Source organism: Aquarana catesbeiana, linkage group LG01 (genome assembly GCF_042186555.1).
Source record: "Aquarana catesbeiana isolate 2022-GZ linkage group LG01, ASM4218655v1, whole genome shotgun sequence".
Taxonomy (NCBI): domain Eukaryota; kingdom Metazoa; phylum Chordata; class Amphibia; order Anura; family Ranidae; genus Aquarana; species Aquarana catesbeiana.
This window is the reverse complement of record NC_133324.1, coordinates 629,787,036-629,810,378: the sequence shown is the minus strand read 5'-3', so window position 1 is coordinate 629,810,378 and position 23,343 is coordinate 629,787,036. Positions and strand designations below refer to the sequence as shown.

Sequence of the window (23,343 nt, the reverse complement as noted above, 5' to 3'; positions counted from 1 at the left end):
GTATTCCATAGACTTTAACAGTGTTCGCGTGTTTGAACAAACTTTTTGCCTGTTCGCATGTTCTGCTGCGAACCGAACAGGGGGTGTTCGGCCCATCTCTACAAGTTAACTGTAGAAGGAGGATACAGTACAGGGGGAGCAGGAGGCCCAGTACAGTGGGAGGGCCAATGGGTGGGGTGGGTAAGTGGGTACAGTACGGGGGGCAGGGGGGTAGAGTACAGGGGGAGGGTAAGTGGGCACAGTACAGGGGGCAAGGGGGGGTTGAGTAAAGGGGGAGGGTAAGTGGGCACAGTACAAGGGGCAGGAGGATACAGTACAGTGAGCGGGTAAGTGGTCACAGTACAGAGGGCAGAAGGGTACAGTATAGGGGCAGTAATGTGTAATAGCGATATGGTCTCCTCAAGCAGAGCTGTGCAGGGAAGCTGCCCTCACAGATCTCACCTATTCTGGCAGGCTGTGACAGGGCTAAATCTACACTGGAATGACAACTCCCCCTCTACCTTCCCCTCCAGAGTTTCTGGCTCTCTTCCAGCACTTTGCATGGGTTAAGAAATTAGTCTGAGGCAGAGCATCTTATTACTGCTGCTGCTTGTGTGGGTGGGATGTGTACTGCACAAATCACATGGGATGAATAGTAGAGGAGGTTCAGCAGGGATTGGTGCAGGACACATCCTGCCCACACAAGCAGCAGCAGTAGTAGTCTCTGGGTTCTTCCTTGGGCCACAAAAAAAAAAAAAATGGGGGTGGGGAGTGGGGCAAGGGGAGAGTGGGTAGGAGATGGGGGATTGGTAGAGGAGAACTGGAGTGAAACTGGGGGATCCTGCTCTGTATAGGGATAAAAAGGGAGGAGGATTTGTGCTGGCATGAGGGAAGGAGGGGGAGAAGCCAAAAGATAGGCATCAAAAGGGACTGCAGAGGGGACGTCAGGAATGGTCCTGGGAAATACTGTCGCCTGGTGAGGAATAGCACCAAAGAAAGAAAGAGCTGGAGTACCCCCTTACATCAGAATCCAGCTCAGAGCCCCCTTACATCAGAATCTGGCACAGTGTCCCCTTACATCAAAATCCAACACAGTGCCCCCTTACGTCAAAATCCGGCACAGTGCCCCCTTACATCAGAATCCAGTACAGGTTGTGCCCCCACAGACACAGTGCCCCCTTGCGTCAGAATCCAGCACAGTGCCCCCTTGCGTCAGAATCCAGCACAGTGCCCCCTTGCGTCAGAATCCAGCACAGTGCCCCCTTGCGTCAGAATCCAGCACAGTCCCCCCCTTGCGTCAGAATCCAGCACAGTGTCCCCTTGCGTCACAATCCAGCACAGTGTCCCCCTTGCGTCACAATCCAGCACAGTGTCCCCCTTGCGTCACAATCCAGCACAGTGTCCCCCTTGCGTCACAATCCAGCACAGTGTCCCCCTTGCGTCACAATCCAGCACAGTGCCTCCTCGCGTCAGAATCCACAGAATCCAGCACAGTGCCCCCTCGCGTCAGAATCCAACAGAGTGCCCCCTCGTATCAGAATCCAACACAGTGCCCCCTCGCATCAGAATCCAACACAGTGCCCCCTTGCATCAGAATCCAACACAGTGCCCCCTCGCATCAGAATCCAACACAGTGCCCCCTCGCATCAGAATCCAACACAGTGCCCCCTCGCATCAGAATCCAACACAGTGCCCCCTCGCATCAGAATCCAACACAGTGCCCCCTCTCATCAGAATCCAACACAGTGCCCCCTCTCATCAGAATCCAACACAGTGCCCCCTCGCATCAGAATCCAACACAGTGCCCCCTCGCATTAGAATCCAACACAGTGCCCCCTCGCATCAGAATCCGGCACAGTGTCCCCTTACATCAGAATCCAGCACAGTGTCCCCTTACATCAGAACCTGGCCGAGTGCCCCCTTACAACAGAACCTGGCCAAGTGCCCCCTTACAACAGAACCTGGCCGAGTGCCCCTTTACATCAGAAACTGACGGAGTGCCCCCTTACATCAGAATTTAGTTGTCCCCAAGTTCTAGATGGGGGAGAGAAGGGATGGAGATTGGGAGAGTCCAGTGGTAGTGAAGAGTTCACTCACCCCAGGCTGGTCTCTGCAGGCTCAGCCAGTGGCAATCTTACAGCCAGATGGATCTGCCACCCGCAGTGCTTCAAATTTCCTGCTCATACCCCTTTTTCGGGCACAGTACTATGTGGGGATTGGAGTGTGGGTGGGGCAGACACCGAGGACAGCGGAGAGAGTACATGGAGCAAATTGATATCTCTCTCCTCTCTTGTCCCATGGCTGAAAAGGGGGGGGGGGGGGGGGAGGTGCTGTTGGCTCTGGTAGAATGTCAAAGACACTGAGCTTTACAAGTGCAGCCAGCCCGTCCTGACAGCTTCTTTAAGCTGACAGCTGTCAAACCTGCCTAGGCACTATATCCATTGTCGTAGGTGTTGCCTGGGGGGTGCAGCCCACCCCAGAACCCCTAGATCCAACCATGGCGATGAGGAGGAGCTGAAGCACACAGACGGGAGAGGAGAAAAGGGGACAACTGTCAGCGGTGGCGCTGGTTCTGCTGAGCAGCACTATCTGACTGTGATCCGGAACTGTAAGTGAGCTCCTGATTGCAGCCCGTTATCTCTCCACAGACCGTGTAGATCCCTCCTTGGGGCAGTTGAGCGGATTGTACAGCAGACTGGCAGGAACTCTGCATTGTGCTGATGCGGGGGGGAACCTTGCTACCAGCCTCAGAGGCGCCTCCTAATTAGGTGGCTGCGAGGCCCCTGTGAGTGCGAGGCCTTAGGCAACCACCTATTTTGCCTAATTAGAGAGCCGCCTCTATCTAAGGGACAGATCTTCTCGGCTGAACATGTCTCTAACCAGAGCAATGGCGAACAGTAGGGAAACTTTCTGTCCTCTGAAGCTCCCATAGCACTCTATGGTTAGAGATGTTCACAGCGGAGACAATAAGGAGCTATGGTTAGGGTCAGCCAAGTGTGTTCTATGGAGACGTCCATCTCAGAAGCAAGCAAGAGTGGCTATGTGTCTACATACATTGTGACTATGGAGAATGAACATAGCTACCATCTAGCAGGAAGTTGGATCACAGCAGCAAAAAAAACAACAAAATATAATATTTTTTGAGATACGAAAATATTCTTGAATATATTTTTTTCTTAAACCAGAGTTTAGTGTCCCCTTAACTACAGTGCATGGGGCTACTTATCAATGAGTAACCATATTCAGATGTAATCCTCAAACCCAAATAGCATTGTGACATACACAATGCTAGGTACCTTTATATGGGATGTGGCACTAGGTCCCCAACGTTTTGTCAACCAGCTAGCTTCTTTGCATTATATCCAATGCTAGGTAGTAAGACTACCATGTAGTACTGTTTATTATAGGACTCCAACAACACATTTTGAACTAAAAAAAAAAAAAAAAATCAACAGTTTACCATCTAGTTCAACATACTTGGTATGATTGGTGCTGTCTGCCTCTTTCACAGCAGGTCTCACATTTTCATCCACTTTATTATGTGAATTCTGTGCAAGCAAATCATTATTATTAGAGCTATATAAAGTTAAATGCAGAGGTGGAAGAAGCAGAGGATAATAAAATAGAGACATTACTAGCACAGTATTATCTTGCTGGAGTTCTAACCTCATCCACAAATAAGATAAGTTACTCATATCTGTTTTTAACAGAAAGAAATCCATGGAATACGTTCAAAATGCATTTATTTTTTTATATTGTATTTGTAATTGAATTTTAATTATTTTTTAAATGTGCTATGCTTTGCTTATTTTTCCTTATTTGTATATTTTACATTCCTTATTACCTAGGTGTAGCTAGGTATTTTTGCCTGCCTATAATTTTCGCATTCACCCTGTTGGCATACCTTATTTATAATGTGAACATACGGGGGTTGTAGGGGGCAATGCTATAAGCATTTTAAGCTTTATTTCTATTCTGCAGGTTGTCAAATGTCTGGTAAATAGTGAGCAACCGTTGTGGGTTCTCCATTGGAATCAGCAGCTACTCATAGATAAAACTCAATCTACAAACAACAAATGGTAAAGATTGCAGTCAGTGGTACAGCAAATGTGACAGATCTGGATTCCCCACCAGAGAATGGGTAATTCAAATGTATAAACCTGATCCTGCAAACATGCAGGTAACAAATACTAGTTTTTATGAACAGCAAAAGATGCGCAAAGCGTTTAGCAGCAAATAAGTCATCATTCACCCTTTTATGATTTTGTACCCTACCCTTCACCATGAAATCACCTGTGTGCTCAAAGCTTCAACAGCCATTTACATAATCAGCTGACTACTATGAAATATACACATTGTACAGTTTTATACAGCAGTTCATGCAACAGTATTCAGATTCTGGTTACCATCTAGTTTCTGCTACAAAACCTGGTCATGTGCACAGCTGTCATCCTGTATTTGATATGTGTTTAAGACATACACTATGTTGTCAAAATGCGACACCTGTGTTTACACACGCACTTGTGAGGTCAGGCACTTATGTGGACAAGAAAGCCTGGCTTGCAATCTCCCCTCTAACTCATTCCACAGATGTTTTATCGCGGGAGTCCCCAACTGTTTGCAGCCAGGCCACGAAGGCTGCACTGCGAGCGGTGCAGCAGCAGGTGAGCAGAGAGAGGACATCTCTCATCACCCACCCCGCATCACCACTCTTCCGCCCTCACAGTTAGGCCACTACAATGTCGGAGGTGAGGCGGGCGAGAAGAGAGATTACATCATTTCTCCGCGGCTGCCCCGCATCACCGATGTTCCGCCCTCACTCGGCACCCACCACCTGGCTGCCTCTGTGCTCAGTAGACCAGTGCTGCCACCAATGCAGTGACAATCCACATCTCGTGGCAGGCAGCATGGCAAGTGACAATCCACATCTGGTGGCAGGCAACATGGCAAGTGAAAATCTGCATCTGAAGACAGGTGACATGGCAAGTGGCAAGCTGCATCTGGTGGCAGGCGGTGTGGCAAGTGACAGGCTGCATCTGGTGACAGGTGACGTGGCAAGTAACAAGCTGCATCTGAAGGCAAGTGATGAGGCAAGCCGCATCTGGTGGCAGGCGACATGGCAAGTTGCATCTGAAGATAGGTGATGTGGCAAGCGAATTGCTGCAGCTGGTAGCAGGCGAGGGTGGCATGCTCAGGGCTCCCACTGATTCTTCATTAGTAATAATTTATATTACAATGTACTAATAGAAATAATGCACTTCAATCATCCTAACATCATATCAACCATGGTGCCATGATGATTGAAGCGCTAATACCAGTCATTGCCCATGAAAAATTGCGTACTTCGCCCCCCTGTGCTCCAACAACCCCCCCACCCCTCCCGGGCCTTGCCAAAAAGGTTGGGGACCGCTGCTCTACCAGATTGGGGTTAGGACTCTGTGCAGGCCAATCAGGTTCCTCCACCACAAACTCGCTCATCCATGTCTTTATGGACCTTGCTTTGTGCACTGGTGCACAGTCATGTTGGAACAAGAAGGGGCCCCAAACTGTTCCCACAAAGTTGGGAGCATGAAATTGTCCAAAAATGTCTTGGTATGCTGACGCCTTAAGAGTTCCCTTCACTGGAACTAAGGGGCCAAGCCCAACCCCTGAAAAATAACCCCACACCATAATCCCCCCTCCATCAAATGATTTGGACCAGTGCACAAAGCAAGATCCATAAAGACATGGATGAACGAGTTTGGGTGGAGGAAATTGACTGGCCTGAACAAAGTTCTGACCTCAACCCAACAGAACAGCTTTGGCATGAATTACAGCGGAGACTGCGAGCTAGACCTTCTCGTCTAATATCAGTGCCTGACCTCACACATGCGCTTCTGGAAGAATGGTCAAACATTCCCATAGACACACTCCTGAATCTTGTGGACAGCCTTCCCAGAGGAGTTGAAGCTGTTATAGCTGCAAAGGGTGGGTCAACTCAATATTGATCCCTACGGACTAAGACTGGGATGCCATTAAAGTTCATGTAAAGGCAGCCGTCCCAATACTTTTGACCATACAGTGTATGTCAAAACCAGATCAGTAAATTACCATTGACTTTAATCTAGGATGTAGGTGGCAGTTCAGAGACTGTGGTTGATCTGCTTTGTGTTGCAACTCTTTGGACGCAGCATATTTTACTAAGGTACATTTGAACTGAAGTCTTGCTAAACACTGCATTTTCTAATCAAAAGAATGCATTTGAACAACACTGCCTTTGAATGGAAACCGATGCATTGGACACCTGTCTACATAATCTCTAAATCTTATCTGAGGTGCTGCATGAGCTTCTTTTACTGACTGGTGAACCCAGCTCAAAGGAGAGTCATTACAAATAAAAGCTAATGCACCGTCATATCAAAGTTTATATTTTTCTATCCACTTAAGCCAGCCATAGACTGTTTGAATTATGTGTGGGCAGGCTGATTGTACCCAAGTTGATCAATCATCTTGGGTACAACCAGCCTGTTGAATTTTCCACGCAATTATTGCCAGTGGCTATAGCCATTAGCAATCACTGTTTGTTCATCCCACAGGGACAGCCCCACCCCCACCAGGAGTACACAATAGCTCTGCAAGAGGGATCCCCTCCCCCCCATCAACACTGACTGTGTTGATGGGGAAATTGAGCAATTTTCTTTCCTACAACCCATGATTGTAGGAAAGAAAACCGCACTGTCTACGTCCGGCTTTAGTCTTGTCTGTATAGAAGACTTCTGTGTATTCCATTCTAACTATGAAAGAGTATCAAGAATGGCACAGAAAAGTCTTAGACCTCTGACTTACTGGTTTTGCTGCATTCTTCTGGAGTAAATGCGGTATTCTTAACGGCGTGTATTTATTTTCAGGGGATTCTTTCTCTTTAGGATTTCCAGAGGAGTTGCGCTTTTTGTCCTTCTTTAGTTCCATTTCATAATGAGAACTAAAAAAAAAAAAAAAAAAAAGAAATGTAGCCAATGAATTGCTAAAGCCAGTATAAATAAAAATGTACTGTGTATATATATATTACATACGTATACACAGTATATTTAATTATCTAATGATTTGGAAATTAAACCACTGTACGATTTTGCAAGAAGACAAGCTTGGATGAGACAGCATTACTTATTTCATGGATTAGGCCAACACCATAAAATCAACCTCACAAGATTACTAACCTAATTTTATACACCATTGTTTCTAAATCAATCACTAACTTTTTCCAGGACATTCTTAAGAAGCAGTAGATGAGCTTTACCATAAGCTCTCATTAACCTTTGTAGATGGAGGCACTAGGAGTAATTAATGTTCACAAGTTCACAAAAGATAATGTAGAGTAGTTTAAAGTGTAAGTCAAGCCACACATTTTCTCCAGTTTTGGATAGAGAAGGGAAGAAATAGAACTCCAGTCATGTTTTTACTACTAACTGGGGCTCTGGTAGACAGGTTTACCCTCACTTTATGTCCTGCTGACAATGGTTTCACCAGATAGGAAGTGGGGGAAAATCTACAACCGGGGCAAAATTATAAGTGGGTTGTAGCTTTTCCTTAATCTACAAAAAAAAAAGAATATTTACAAGTCTGTGTTCCTGTTGGAGAGTAAAGCCTAGTACACATTACTAGGTTTTTTTCGTTCAACCCAGCAGGGCTGAACGAAAAAAAACTGACAGCTCAGGAGATGCTGCTGTACTAACAATGTTAGTACAGCAATCTCCCCTGTTGTGCTATTGGGGGATGCACTCCCCGCCAGAACACTCAAGTGAGCGCTCTCAACCATTGGCTGAGAGCGCTGATTGGGAGCCGATTGTCAGACCTTTTTCAGTCATGCCGGCTTCTGTCGGACCGGCTGCAGTACGCACGGGCAAAATGTCAATAGAATCCGGCTGATGCCACCTGACATTCGGACCATGTGTACTAGCCTTTTCTCCATCTTCTGGTCTATAATTACATTAGAGATTAAAAGGTTATCAGGCTGCTAACTGCTGGCATGGATGAGCTGAACTGCTGTAATGAATGCAAAAATAAATGATTCCACAGTACCTGCAGCTACAGAGGTCAGCGAGGGTTGTTTACATATTCCTACGGCCTTTTGCAAATAGATGTGTCTAGCTCCTGTGCATGCAATTCTGATTGTTTCAGTGTGCCCGGGAGGCACAGGTGCAGCATCCAGCCTCACTGCCTGAAGCCTGTCAGATATAACGCATAGGGCTCTAAACACAACTCAGTTCAACATCCAACTGCAGTGTATTTCAGCCTGCCATAGACTAACAGGCTGCAAGCAGCAGGGATGCATGCTGCACCTGTGCTTCCTGGATACGCAAAGACTTCAGGATTGCACACACAGGAGTTATACGAACTGGGTGCAAGGGCCTTAGGAATATATAAATACTTGAATAGCCATAGCCTGGATATCATTCTACTTTAAGGCAAATGAGCAATGTGAAGATTCTTACATGCTAAGAATTTTGTAAATTTTTGTAAAATATTAAAACTTGTTAAAAACGTGGGCGCCCCAACTGGGCAGGTTCTTATGCAGACCTTTATGCATTAAATGCTTTGTTCAGTGAATTCTGGGAGTGTTGCAGTACACTCAACTGAGTATTTTTTTCAAATGCATGTTACTATGTTTTTTATGGGGATTTTTTTTCCTCAGAGAAGGGATACTTTTTTTTGGCCACTCCAGCACGTTAAATATGTGTAAAGTGTCTTTTTCATTTTGTACAATGTATCCAGAATTAAAGAGGCGCTGGAGAAAACTGTTGACAGTTTGAAACTTGACTAACTGCTCTACATTAAACTACATTTACAAGATTGGTACCAAAGGAAACAATGGTGCATCAACTCATGCAGTTTGCAGGTAGTATGATGCTGCACTAAACTGCACCATAACACCAAGCTGTGAATGAATTCTTAGGTATTTACTGTAGGTACAAGGCTCGGTTAATAGACTTCTTCACACATTCATGTTTATTTGGCCAAACAAATATGATGATCACATACATTTAATTATTTCAAGCAAACTTGATCTTTGATACCTTCCTTGATATGGCAGCAGTATGCCAAGATAGGATTTCCTTTACTTCCTAACCAGTTCAATACATACAAGGCTCTGAATGGGCCAGGGGAGTGTGCCCTTCATTTATTCCTTAGTAAAACAATGATGCCTTTAGCTGTCATAATCAAAACATTGTGCTAAGTCTATGCATCAAAGCCAGCTGAGAGGTTCCATGCAGAGCAGTTCATTAGTATTCTTACTAAGGCCTTGTGGAATATAACCACTATGTAACCAAGGACATTGCATTACCGTATCTTCTAACCTCTGTGGCACATAGTCATTCTCCAAGTGCCATTGATGAGAATGATGAATATTATAACTGAAATTGAATATCTCTTCATTTTAAATTTGTGGTTGTATTTCTATTTAATAATTTATATCTGCCTGCATATACATAAAAAAAAAACATTGGAATGGAGGTTGCTGCATATGTTAAGTCTGAACTAATCAGTGTTTCTAATTCACAATGATTTCTACTTCTTGGATTATTTATTTTTATCTGCACTTGGTTAAAAATATTGCTTGTGGTCACATTGTAGTTTAGACTATGTTGATTTGCCTATAGTCCTCTGTGTGGTAAGCAGATGCATACATGTTTATGATTATGTATAAAGAAAAAGAGGGTAGCATTGTTTAGAGTATGCATACCTGGCCAGTTAATTGGATTTTTAGCTCCATACCAATATGAAATCCAGTAGTGGCCAAACACTTATTCCTGGACCTTGACCAGTCTGATGACTACACTGATCTCCACACATAATATTGGTATACTGTGCTTGCTTAAATATATATCAGGGCAAAATAAAAGCACATGTAATGTGTGTACAAATTTGTTGGCACTCTTCCAAAAAAAAAAAAAAACAACTCAAAAGTTTCTCAAAATTAAAGTAACTGGCATCCACCACAGTTTATTCCATATTTCATTAAAAAAAAAACCATCAAATTTTGAATTTGATTCAACAATTGCGACCACGTGTTTTCTGTAGCTCACTGAGCTTGTAGATAGTTTTGCCCACTCTTCTTTGGCAAACTATTCCAGTGGTTTCATTTCTTTCCATAGATGTTCAATAGAATTCAGGTCAAGGCTCATAGAAACCTAAACCCAACACAATCTGCGCTATCCCCACTCCACGACAGCGATATTATACTCAATAAATGTGAACAAGCAACTGTAGACAAAAAGTGCTGCAACCAAAATGAACTCCAATATCTAGTTCTGTGCCATATATAATAGATTCAGGTGCGCTACTAATGTCCCAATGGTTAAAGTTGATCTTCAACCCAAAACTTCTAGATATTTATGTATTACTTTAGTAACAATCACAATAAAGTAAATAAACATAAGTGAAGTCCCCCCAAAAAAAAAAAGTGTATCAAAAATTGTCAAAACAATGTATCAAAAACAAATATGTATCAAAATAGTGTTTTTCGACGGCCTCTTACGGAGAAACGCCGTGTTGGACGGAGCTACGGGACCTGACGTCACCACATATCAGCTTGGCAAGCCTCGCCGCAGCCAAGTTGTCCGTTTTGAAATTTTCTGCTCTAATCTTGTTGTCAGCCATCCATGATTTTTAAATAAAGGAAATTTTATGTACTTCACCATGGAGGACTTTTCTCTTTTATCCCTAATATGCTAACGAGGGATAACACAGGAGCACAGCTCACGACACAGCATCCCAGTGCTTGGAAGGAACCTAGGGCGGATTCCTAACTGCAGATGAAATCAGCTGTTCGAGTCCTCAAGCCCCGACATCGGTGAAACCCTAAAAATACCTGAGATCACATAGCGGCATCGGTCAAGTTGAGATCATCCCGGTGCTCTATAAGAAGCCAAGGCGGATCCGAAGCCGTAAGGGAAAGCAGCTGTTCCTGCCTACGAGACCCGTCACCTGTGAGGCTCTAAAGACCCCCATAATAGGGGTCCAACTTATCTGGTAAGTGGCCCCCCCTTATGTTACCGCTTTGTCAGCATGTCCTTATACCGCCTTATCATCATGTTCAGATACTAAAGGATCAGCAATCCCATTAGTCAAAAGAAGGACTATGTAGAAACACTTACTATTTTGATACATATTTGTTTTTGATACATTGTTTTGACAATTTTTGATACACTTTTTTTTTTTTTTTTTTGGGACTTCACTTATGTTTATTTACTTTATTGTGATTGTTACTAAAGTAATACATAAATATCTAGAAGTTTTGGGTTGAAGATCAACTTTAACCATTGGGACACTAGTAGCGCACCTGAATCTATTATACAAGGCTCATAGGCTACTTCCAAATAGTCCAAAGTTTTGTTCTTAGCCATTCCTGGTTGCCTTTAGCTGTGTGTACTGGATCATTATTCTGGCTTGAGGACTCATGACCTGCAACTGAGACATAGACTTCTGATACTGCACAGTACGTTTCGCTCTAGAATTCCTTGATAGCCTTGTGATTTCATTGTTCCCTGCACAGAATCAAGGCACCCCATACAAGATGCAGCACAGCAGCCCTGAAACAAAACCAAGCCTCCTTCATGTTTCACAGTAGGTATGGTGCTCCTTTATTTTAAGGTTTTACTTTTTTCATCTATGACAATAGGGCCAACATGACTTTTCATAAAGCTTCAAAATTTGTCTCATCTGTTGAGAGGACATTCTCCCAAAAGCAATGTAGCTTGTCAACCTGCCTTTTAGCAAATGCCAGTCTGGCTTTTTTAGGTTTTTCTTTTAACAGTGGAGTCCTCCTGCGTCTACTTCCTTTGAGCCCACTGCTGTTCAAACAGCAACACATGGTGCAATAAGATACTGATGTACCGTGACCTTGGAGTTCAGCTAGCTCTCTTTTCTTTAGCTCTTTGTCTAACATTTGCACTGCTCTTCTGTTCAATCTGGGTAAGTGTTTCTTGCTGCCATGTCTAGGGAGGTAAGCTACACTCCCATGAACCTTACAGTCTAGCTTTATGAATATTAGGACTTTAAATAGTTAGTTGGCCCAAACAAACTATCCTTTACTAATCGATGCAGTGGCTGTCAGTGCTGTATAGACTGTATGAAGCTATGTGTTCCAGCAGTGGTAAGGAGACTTCCTGGTTGGTCCTTGGCACAAAATCAAATCAAGCTGAATTCTGCTCTGCCAATAATAGGAATCCTTATGTTTATGAATGAATACAAGGCTTCCTCTGATTGGGCGTGTTAAAAAGGTGGGTGGATGACATCGATCTCCACCCCAGCCAATCCGAGGAAGAGACAGGAAGTCACCATACTGATGCCTGAACACACAGCTGTATACTGCAAATAGCTGATGCTACATGCAGCTTACACAGTGCTGAAAGCTGCTGCATTGATTAATAAAGCAAATAGTTAGTTTGGGCCAGCTTGGTCATAGTATATCTGGATTTAGGCTTTAAACTTCTTAATAATATTTGCATCTGAAGTCTTATAGCCTTTACCTTTGACACGCCGGTCTATAATTTTCTTTCTGATCTCCTCAGACAACTCTCCTTTACCTTTTCTGGTCCATGTTCACTGTGGTGCACATGAGGATACTAAACAGAGTGACTACTTTTTTCTATTTAAATAGGCTGACTGACTGCAAGATTGACGACATGTATTATACTAATCTTTTTCTACAAACAAATCTGTCCAGGCCACTTAAATTATTATTGTAGAATAAGCAGCGATTTATCTCCTCTCACACTTTCGTTGCTTTACTCTATGACATACCAAAGGCATGTAGGCTTGCATGAGACAATGACTTTTTAGGGTAGCAGCAAATGTGTCCATATCAATTGCTTTTAACTTAAATACTTTTCAGGTGGAATAAAGCATTGTTTTAATGAGCTGTAAGGATACCAACAAATGTGTCCACACATTTAGCACATCTCTCCATGAGCAGGGCCCTCTGATTCATACTGTATTGTAATTGTACTATCTGACCTCATGCTGTAAAGCGCTGCATAAACTGTTGGCACAAAATAAATCCTGTATCATAATATTGTTTAATACCTTTAACCACTTAAGGACCAGAAGATTTTCCCCCTTAATGACCAGGCCATTTTTTGTGATAGGGCACTGCATCGCTTTAACTGACAATTGCGCGGTCGTGCGACGCTGTACCCAAACAAAATGGACGCCCTTTTTTTCCCTAAAAAATATATATATATTTTTAACTTTTTGCTATAATAAATATCCAAATAAAAAAAAAAAAATCACAATAAGCATATATTGATTGTGTGCACAAAAGTTATAGCGTCTACAGAATAGGGGATAGATTTATGGCAGTTTTATTATTATTATTTTTTTTTACTAGTAATGGCGGCGATCTGTGATTTTTAGTGGGACTGAGACATTGAGGCGGACAGATCGAACACTTTTGACACTGTTTTAGGACCAGTGACATTTATACAGCGATCATTGCTATAAAAATGCACTGATTACTGTATAAATGATACTGGCATTGAAGGGGTTAACACTAGTGGTGATTAAGGGGTTAAATGTGTTCCCTGGGAGGTGTTTCTAACTGTGGGGGGATGGGACTGACTGGGAGTACAGAGAGATCGCTGTTCCCAATCACTAGAAACAGATGATCACTCTGTACTTCCCTGTCAGAACGGGGATCTGTTTACATTGACAGATCTGCATTCTGGCCCTCTGTGGAGCGGCCGCCGGCCACGTGCATCAGCTTCCCCGCTGTGCAGCAGGCGCACGCGCCTGCTATAGCTGTAAAACGGACCGACGTACAGCTACGGCAATTCGTAGGAACGAGCCGACCTGCCGCAGTAGAATGACTGCGGCTGGTCGGCAAGTGGTTAAATATTCTGCAAGTATAAAAAAATACCTTTTGATCCTAACTTCCCGTTTGGACTGACCACTGCATTTGCTGCTCTGAAATGCCAAGCAGCGTAGTCAGCCTTGTCTGCTGGACTACACAACTCTGCTTTTTTCCACCCCTCTCTACATGCACATATTGTTCTTCCCATAAACCAGTGATGCTGCCTTGACTCCCAAGAGCCTGCCCACACACTGTTTGTAGCTCCCAGCAGTTATCTCTGGAAGCATTTTACAAGCCTGGTGATAAGGTCACAGGGAGTTTTTACTGCCAGCCCTATACTGAAAAGGCGGACAGGCGGGAGCACTCTCTTTCTGGGAGGACGTCGTATGACATTCTCCATTCTCACCCTGGAACACAGCACATCACCAATCACGGTAAAGAGCCGATGATGTAGGCTCTTTACCATGTGATCAGCTGTGTCCACTCATAAGCTGATCACAGTGTAAACAGGAAATGCCGGTTATCATCATTCCTCCGCTAACAGTGCGAGAGGAGAACCGGTAAGCAGCATTGCTCAGTGCAGACATCTGCAATGACAATCAAGGCACTGATCATCAGTGTCCTGATGATCAGTGCAGCCCCAACAGTGCCCACTAGTGCTGCCTGTCAGTTCCTCCTCATCAGTGCCGTCCATCACTGCCACCTATCCGTGCCGCCTATCAGTGCCCACCAGGGCCATCTATCAGTGCCCATCAGTGGTGCATATCACTGCCGTCTATCAGTACCCATCATTGCTGCATATTAGTACCTCCTCATCAGTGCCCGTCAGTGCAGCCCATCAGTGCCCGTCAGTGCAGCCCATCAGTGCCGCCTCATCAGCGCACATCAGTGGAGAAAAATGACCTCAATATTTTCGTTTTTTTGGTAATTAAATACCACCAAAAGAAAGCTTTGTCTCAAACAAGTGATAAACATTTTTTTGGGGTACAGCCTTGCATGATTGCATACATTGTCATTTAAAGTGCGACAGCAGTGAAAGCTGAAAATTGGCCTGGGTAGGAAGGGGGTGAAAGTGCCCTATAGGCAAGTGGTTAAAATGGTCTCTTCCTACAGGAACAAAAGTAGAAAAAATATTGCTGGTCCCAAAGATATTAGAGTGGGTACCAGTGTTTGGGTCTTGGCCAGTTGAGAATGATGCTTTGGATAACAACCGGGTATTTGTGACAAATGCAGATAGGACTATGCTGGCAGAAAAGGCAAGAAAAAAACCCCCAGGAGGTGTCTAATATTTATATGTATGACTGAATCACTGATATACAGCAGCACTGTAGACATCTTTTAGAAAAAAAAAGTGCTAGAAAGCAGATGCTACCCAATATTGATTTTCAGGGTATGAAAAACACACATGTACTAGATCACTTAAGCTCACTGACCTCAGGAAGTGACATTGTTACTAAATGAGTCCAGGAAAAATGTACACTTGTGTTTTAATATGGCTAATTGGCAAATGATTTCCAGGATTTTCTTTGCTTCTTCCTCTATAGATCAATTTAAGGCCAAATAAAGAATGGAATTGTGTGCCGATTCAATTATAATGGAGAAAAGATTAGATAAGCTTAACCCTTTACTTGATGATGCTTCAGGACTACAGAAAATAGAAGATAAGCCCTGTGATTATGTCATGTTGGTTTTACCCGATTTGATTAGTTAACAGCAGTTAGCAGTTAACTAGCAGTTAACACACTAGGTACATAGCAACCAAACATTAGTCGCCCCTAGCAACACAGGTGACTACACTCAAGTAGTCGTTCCCCTCTAAAGACACTAGCAAAATGATCCCTCGGTAACAGGCTAACTCTATTAATTCTGATTCTACACTAATCTCGTTATATATAACAGATTCTGATTGTGTTCATCATATTTGTTTGGGTAACCTGAGAGAAGTAATCAAGAGGAGACACAAATCAAACATACTGACGGACAATTTTGACACAGCAAAGGCATTTCAGCTAATTTTCAAACCACACACTTTATAATTCCAGCGCTCATAAAGTAAACCGAAAATAGAGGCCGATTTTGCAGAGCGTTAAATCAAATCCAGTATATTAGAGCCTGCTGTAAGTGGAGAATGTGGTCTATGCACCAGTGTTTGCTCTGTAGTTTTTCCATGTCGGTACATGCATGGATACCCTACTAAACATTTTACCATGTATTTCTTCTGCACGCATTGTGACTCACCTCTGATTTTCAATACAGTCTATATGCTTTGACAATTATACTGCAAGAAATCACAAGAGGACCAGAGAATTTTAGAAGCCTTGTACCAGATATGCATGCATGTATCCTTGTCCTTTGCATAGCAGAGATCAAGGGATAACGTTTTACCTCCAAATCTATTTTTCGATGTACCAAGTATGTGGGTCTGTGTTATTTTATTGCTGTAGGTCTCCATAGAGGACACCTGATTGCACCCTATGAGTAAAGAGACATGACTGATTTGTGGAAAGGCAAACACAATGACAATATTAGCTTCCATTCTCCAGTTCGTAGGGTTCAAATGACACACAGTCTATGGATATTGTACTGACAACCCGCTAAGTATATTGCTAGCCTTGATTGTTTTTAGCATTTTTTTTATAGCAGTGATTTTAGTGATGAATAACGAAGATCAAGCAGTTAACAAGAAGTGCAGCAGAAAGCAAAGCTATTAGAAGCTAAACAGGCACAGAACCTTTTACCCAGAATGCACTGTGATGACAACCACAACGTGTATATGGTCATATATCCTTCTGTTATCTCCCTCCTTATTCACATATTATTTGATAGTATAAAATAACTACAAAGTGGAGGATGAATAAGGTACATGACCCTAAAGATGTAGAAGAGTCATGATCAACAAAAAGCTAAATTTTGTAGTATCAAATAAAAGATCCTGTGCCTGAAAGTATAATCAGATACAATAGAAGAGATCTAACATCACTTTAAACATTTGACTAAAGCGAAACTATGTTTATTTTACCCAAATACCCATTAGAGCATTTTCTTTGCAGGTTGTGACACCTCTGATTACAATGTCATTTTGTATTTTACAGTGGACATATTGTCTACTGGGAGGTAGTATTTAAAAAACAAAATCAGAATGACTGTACACAGCAGCATTATAAAAAGGGTTTACGACTTCCAATAAAAGATATCACCACCTGCAAGAGGTTAGGCAATTGGCTGGCACCAGAGACACCAAGATGGCATCACCGCTGCTTGTGACTAGAACTACAGCAAGCAATCATTTCTTCACCACTGCTTCCTGAGCTGATCCACTTCCAGCTGGAGGCTCTCTATCTTGTCGCCAAATTCTTGTTTGAAGAGACGATTGGCTTCCTCGGCAGACTGTCTGTTTCGCTCTGACGCTCGGAGTCTGGGTTTGAGCCACATGAATGGGTAATAAAAAAATAAAAGCAATGGGGGATGGTGGGGACAGGGACAAAGGCTACTTTAATAACTAAAATAACTGAAAAAACTCAAAATCAAAATATTGTTAAAAAGAACAAAGAATCTGAATGGATAGGATCACAGGAGAAATAAATTAAATGAATAAGTGCTAGAAAATGAAATAAAGCTGGTAATTGGTGAATCAGGCAAAAGAGGACCTATAGGTATGTATTAACTACCACTGTGGTTTTCTGTTAAGGAACTTGGTTTGTGTTGATTGCATTTCTCATTACATATTAAATTGTTCATTTTAGGTGTTTAATACAAAATTATACTTATTACCTAGCTATTGGGCCATCACACAGAATCTCATAGAGCACTGCCAGATTTCAGGTCTTTTTAGGCTCTAACAGAAACATATTTAATTTGATACATTTAATGCAAAGGGCATTACTTGCACAATAAAATGCAAGTCAAGAAAGCTGCTAGCAAAAATAGTAGAACACATACTTATTCCTATGCAATGTGACAACCATTGTTACAACGCATTATGGCTTGCAATTAATATGTTGCCACTGTTCAGTTCTATACTCATCCATTGTACACATTTAGTAAAGATTTCGCCATTCCGATGCAGATTTCCACCGACAAATTATCTCCAGAATGACATACAACTAATCCCTTTTAAACAAACAATCTACTTGGCACATCCGTTGAATACTCATGGCTACCTGTCTGGTTTACAGTCAGCTGTGATAGTAATCCTAAAATAGTTAATACTTGTGCAATGGAAACACACAGTATGTCCATTGATGTCTTTTAGATATACCTTCACTAAAACTAGCCATATACAGAGTGAATTTTGGCTATTTCCTGAAGAACTGGAAAAAATTAAAGCTGTGGGCCTCATTGGCACCCCCCTGCACAATATCTCAACATCTTTGTATCAGAAATTTGAAGGACCTGGGCAGGAAATTCTAATCAGATGCAGCCATTGTTCGGGTATTTCGACAGCCCCGAGTGCTAGCTAGCAGAATACAATAGCCAGCAGGGAAGATTTGTTCATCCGCGTTGTTTAGCGTGGTTGGAGGAACACACTTAGCTTTTTTTTTTTCATTCAACGAAAAAAAGACTGTCAGCTCCGGTCAGAGCCGCTGTACTAACCATGTGAGGTTGGTTCAGGGATCTCCCCCTGCTGAGCTATTGTGATCTGACAGGGGTATGGCCCCCGCCCCCCCAAGAAAACTCAGATCAGCACTCTCTGCCATTGGCTGAGAGCACTGATCGGGAGTCGGCCAGCTTCTGTCGGACAGACTGACATACACACGGGCCGAATGTCTGCCATTTTTTTTCTTTAACTGGCCGTTATCTCTTGACATTCGGTCCGTGTGTAACCGGCTTATAGCCTTGTGCACAATACTAGTTATTTTTCATTCAACCCAGCGGGTTGAAAGAAAAAAAAACTGACAGCTTAGAAGGAGCCACTGTACTATCTGACGTTAGTACAGCAATCTTCCCTGCTGTGCTATTGCGATCTGATCGGGGGGGGGGTGGCTAGAGTGCTGATCCGGAGCCGATCGGCAGACCTTTTTCGGACATGCCCCCGAATTGCTGGCTTCTGTTGGACGGGCTGCAGTACACACGGGAGGAATGTCGGCTAGTTTCAATTGCACCGGCAGATGCTGCCCGACATTCATTTATTTTTTTTATCCTGATTCATATTTGTTGACCCCCCCCCCCCAGCAAACTTGATGTAAAGCAACACTTTCTTAGTTAACCTCTTGTAATAACCTCTTATAACCTCTTGTAATAACCTCTTATAACCTCTTGTAATAACCTCTTATAACCTCTTGTAAAGTAATACTGATGACGTGCAAAGTGTAGCAACCCAATGGCAATTAATCAGAAGCATCTGCTAATTGAACTAACTACAGTAAACTAAATTCCGATTGGCTTTTACGAAACACTGTACTGTGCAATTCTTTACTGTTTTTGCAAAAGAAAATAAAGTGTCTTAGACACCGTTGCAAAATCTTTAGTTCAGCAAAAAATATTCCCTAAGGATTATATGTGCATTGAACATATTTTAGATATTTTACCTATAAAGGTCTCTCTTGTGTAGACATCTGCTGGCGCTGCCATCTTTGATAGGATATTAGCAGCTCCAGCAAACTCAGAGCTGTCACTCAAGGGACACTCTATAACATTTCCGTTTGCTCCTCCCATGGCACTTAAAGTGAATGTAAAGCCACTCTAACAAGTATGCACCATCCATGAAGTCTCCTTATGCAGTGTCCCCCTCGGTGAGTGATTTATAAAAATAGATGCTGTAAATACCTCATGTAAGAGCCCAGATCACATGACCAGCCGGGTCTCTCCTTTCCTCCTCTGTCAGATGCAGCGGGAGGGGCCGAGATTCCCCCGCTGACGTCACTGGGGAGGGGAGGAGGAGAGACCCGGCTGAATATGTGATCGTGGATCTTGGCTCTTACACAAGGTATTTACAGCATTTATTTTTATAAATCACACACCGAGGGTGACACTGCATAAGCAGACAGCGCAGATGGTGCATACAAATTACAGTTATTTGAGCAGGAGTGGAGGGGGCGGCACTGTCACAAGCTGACAGGCAAGGAGGGGAGGGGGAGGAAGACACAGGAGCAAAGAGGAGACACAGGACAGCAGGCTGCAGGTGACGGAAGCACGTAAACTGACCACAGTGTCAGGGCTCAGCAGCCATGATACACCGTGGTCAGTTTACATAGGGGAGGGCAGAAACTGGCAAGATCCAGGTTTTTTAGGTGTTACAGGCGGCCAAATGACACAGGACAAGCACTGTGTCATCTAACATGCTTTAAAGGAGCAGGATCCTTTTTTTGGTTAACAAACGCTTTAAAAGGTTGATGTAGAGAGGTGACAGGAGGGGTGGAAGAGCTGGGCCAACACAGTGAGTAATTAGGCACTCTCAGAAAAAACAGAGTGCTATAATGTGGGAGAGGGAAATATGCTAGAGAATGGATTCTCCTGGAGAAGCCACATTTTTTTGAGATTTTAAAGGCACGTTACAAGTCATTAAAAACTACAGTATGTACAGAAACAAAATACACACTGCAAATAAGCTTTTACCAGCAATTATTTAAGTTGGTGGCAGGGTCTCTTTCAGTGTCTAAGCAGTTGGCACTCTTATTTAATTTTTGATAATTTACTTGTAATTAATTCTAGCCAAAGTAGAGTGTCTGGATGTAAGGCTTAGCTCAGTACACCTACAAATGTAATACTTTGTAATTGTTACTTTAAGCTCAGGCAAGGGATAGATGAGCTTCAGCGGCATTACGGCCTGATCTGACACTAGATCTTCTATGCGGGGATGGAAAGTGAATAACAACAGGACACACCATGAAGGGCAAGGCTGCACCCTTAAAGGAAACCTGTCCGGCTGTCATTCTGATTTAAAAACGTCAAATTCCCTGCATTACTGATTAGAAAAAAGTATGCTGAGAAGTACTGTCTTTTTCTCCAACTTTCCCAATCTACATACTTGTTCCAGATCGGTGAGTTGAAAAGAAATTAAGCCAGGGGGGTTAGAATACCAGCCAAATGACCAGCATTTTCTGAAGAGGACCAGCAAAGACAGGCAAGTATTTCTTTTAAAAGAGCAGGTTTAAGAGGGTCCTTAAACATTTCAGCTTCTTACAAATCAATGTTGACGTGTCCTCTTTAATCTATTTCTCCATCCCTTGATTTAAGTTAGCGGAACATACAAAACTTTTGACAAAGAAATGGTTTTAAAAAGTTTATTTGGCAAATATTTCAGGGTTCTAACAAAGATTCCATCTATAGTGAGAGGGTGGGAGAAAAAAAGGAGAACAGAACAGAGGAGCCATGGCTTCAAAATGCAGCAGTTTCCAAATAAACGGTAGGCAACATTTAACATCTATGTAGTAGCTAGTAACTGGGCAGGTTTCCTCCCTTCCTCCTGCTAGCGAGTTGCTCTGTTAGTGTTGGTCAGTGGCTGCTTATTAGACATCTATTGCTGCTTGTGTAGTAGTTTACTTGCTGCGCTACTTAAGGTTTTTGCCTGCTTCACCAAATCCTTTTCACTATTTTGTCAGTTTTAAAAAAGGTAACCAAGGTTTAAAATGAACAAAAATAAAGTCAGATGACAGGTAAGGGCAAATGATTAATAAAGCAGACAAAGAACATCAAGAAAAAATGATCAGTTGAACATTTAATACAGCAATAAAAAAACTGTATACAGCAAACTTATACAATATGCAACTTATTCAGTAATTCAGTTTTACAGTTGAAAAACAAATGATGATGTGTGAAGAGATGAAACCCATAACAGACAAGCAGATATGTAATTTTCTGATGAGTGAGGGCAAATTTTGATTGATTGCTGCGGGTTACTGTTCTGAGCTAATTTACTGATTATTCCTGGCAGAATTCAACAGAATGATTTAAAAATGTCACAAAATATCATGCACTCAACTTAAAGTGGTTGTAACCCAAAAAGAGAGATCCTGTTTCCTTATAGAAGGTTAAAACAGCATAGTGCTTGTGCTGTCTAACCTGTCCCTCTCCAAGCTGTAAAAAACCTGGCTGATCCTGCATGTTCCTGTGTCCCCCTTAGTGGTGCAGGACCCTTTTTTTGTCCACACCAGAATCAAATTGCATGGGCGTTCACGCCCATGCGATCCAATTCTGCAAACCGTGCTGCATTTTGCAAACCGATTGCGGGGTGTTGTTAACTTAACACACACTCTGCAATCAGGTCGCATGGCGGGGCTGCGATTTAGATGGGGTGCCAAATCTGCAGTGAATTCGCATGACATCTAACGTGAACCCAGGCTTAGACTGAGTGTGGAAGGAGCAGAAACTATGTCAAGTTTTTACTGCCATTTGTAACCCCCCACTAGTGACAGTCACCCTCTATTTGTCCTTGTGACCACCTTCACTGAGACCAAAAGTTAGGATAAATGAAGTTGTCATAAGAACAAAAGAGTATAAATCATCTAATGGGGACACTTGTTCCAGTGTTAACTAAGTAGGTATTTCCCTCACCATGAAGAGATCTCATTTCACCACTTCACAGAAAATGAAGGACATTCCCCCAAATGGGACAAAAAAAAAAAAAAAGTAAAAGTAAAAGTAAAGCTGGCCATAAATTGATTAGCGGCCACCATCCACACAAGCTAGGTGAATGGGGGAATCTTCTCACTGTGCTCCTGTATTCTGACAGAGGGGACTCCTATGCTGACTGCAGCACTGATCAAAGAAAATTTTTTCAATTCGTGAAGAGTCGATTCCTTAGAATGACTTCTGGGGAGCAGGAATGGCCATAGATGGATTGAAATTCAGCTGGTCCTTGCTGAACTGGCCCAATTGTGACCCATCTATGGCCAGCTTTAGATTACTGTATATTGATGTTTTTTTTTTTAATTCAGTAAGATGTGGTTAAAGGTATAGATCTGAAACAACAAAGTGCAACTACAACCCAGTTTGTTTTTGTTTTAAACAGAATGGAGAAAGAAAAGAACCCATTTGGGGTTGCAGATTTGGCCTCACTTTTTGGTCTGGGGACAAACAAGACAGGAGAGTAAAGTAAAACTTGGAACAGGTAAACGGATAACAATAAAAAGCTGAAAAAAGGTTCTAGCATTCCCCTACATCAGTGGTTCTCAACCTCAGTGCTCAAGTACCCCCAACGGGCCATGTTTTGGAAACTTCCCTTAGACTTTAAAGCGTATCCAAACCCAAAAAACAAATGTACATTTTTTAAGGTAACCGGTACTTTGATGTGGAAGCGTTTTCTTTTTTAAGTGGTTCTAAAGTCCGAAGGTTTTTATTTACCTTAATGCATTGTATGCATCAAGGTAAAAAAACCTTCTGTGCGCAACTCCCCCCTAAACCTCCCTTATACTTACCTGAGCCTGATGTCAATCCAGCACTGCACATGAAAGAAGGATTGTTCCTCTCTCTTCTCACTAGCTCAGAGACAACAGCGCCTGCTGCTATCAATCGCAGGCTGTAGGGAAGAAGGAGGGAGTGGGGCAGAGTCGCAATGTGTGTTTCAATGGACACGCAGAGCGAGGCACGGGATC

General features: G+C 42.8%; 1 protein-coding gene across 5 annotated transcripts in view; it reads right to left on the bottom strand.

Moving 5' to 3' along the window:
- Window positions 1–23,343, bottom strand: part of RUFY3 (RUN and FYVE domain containing 3) — a 132,435-nt gene that overhangs the window by 9,618 nt on the left and 99,474 nt on the right. For 3 of the 5 annotated variants that reach the window (XM_073601008.1, XM_073601009.1, XM_073601010.1), the window contains exons 13-15: window positions 17,106–17,225; window positions 6,805–6,940; window positions 3,457–3,527 (exon numbers count right to left, since the gene is read on the bottom strand). In XM_073601008.1, the coding sequence (XP_073457109.1) occupies window positions 3,457–3,527; window positions 6,805–6,940; window positions 17,106–17,225 (327 nt within the window). Of the gene's footprint in view, window positions 1–3,456; window positions 3,528–6,804; window positions 6,941–17,105; window positions 17,226–21,019; window positions 21,340–23,343 lie in introns of those variants that run through there. The other 2 variants (XM_073601011.1, XM_073601012.1) reach the window with 1 other exon arrangement.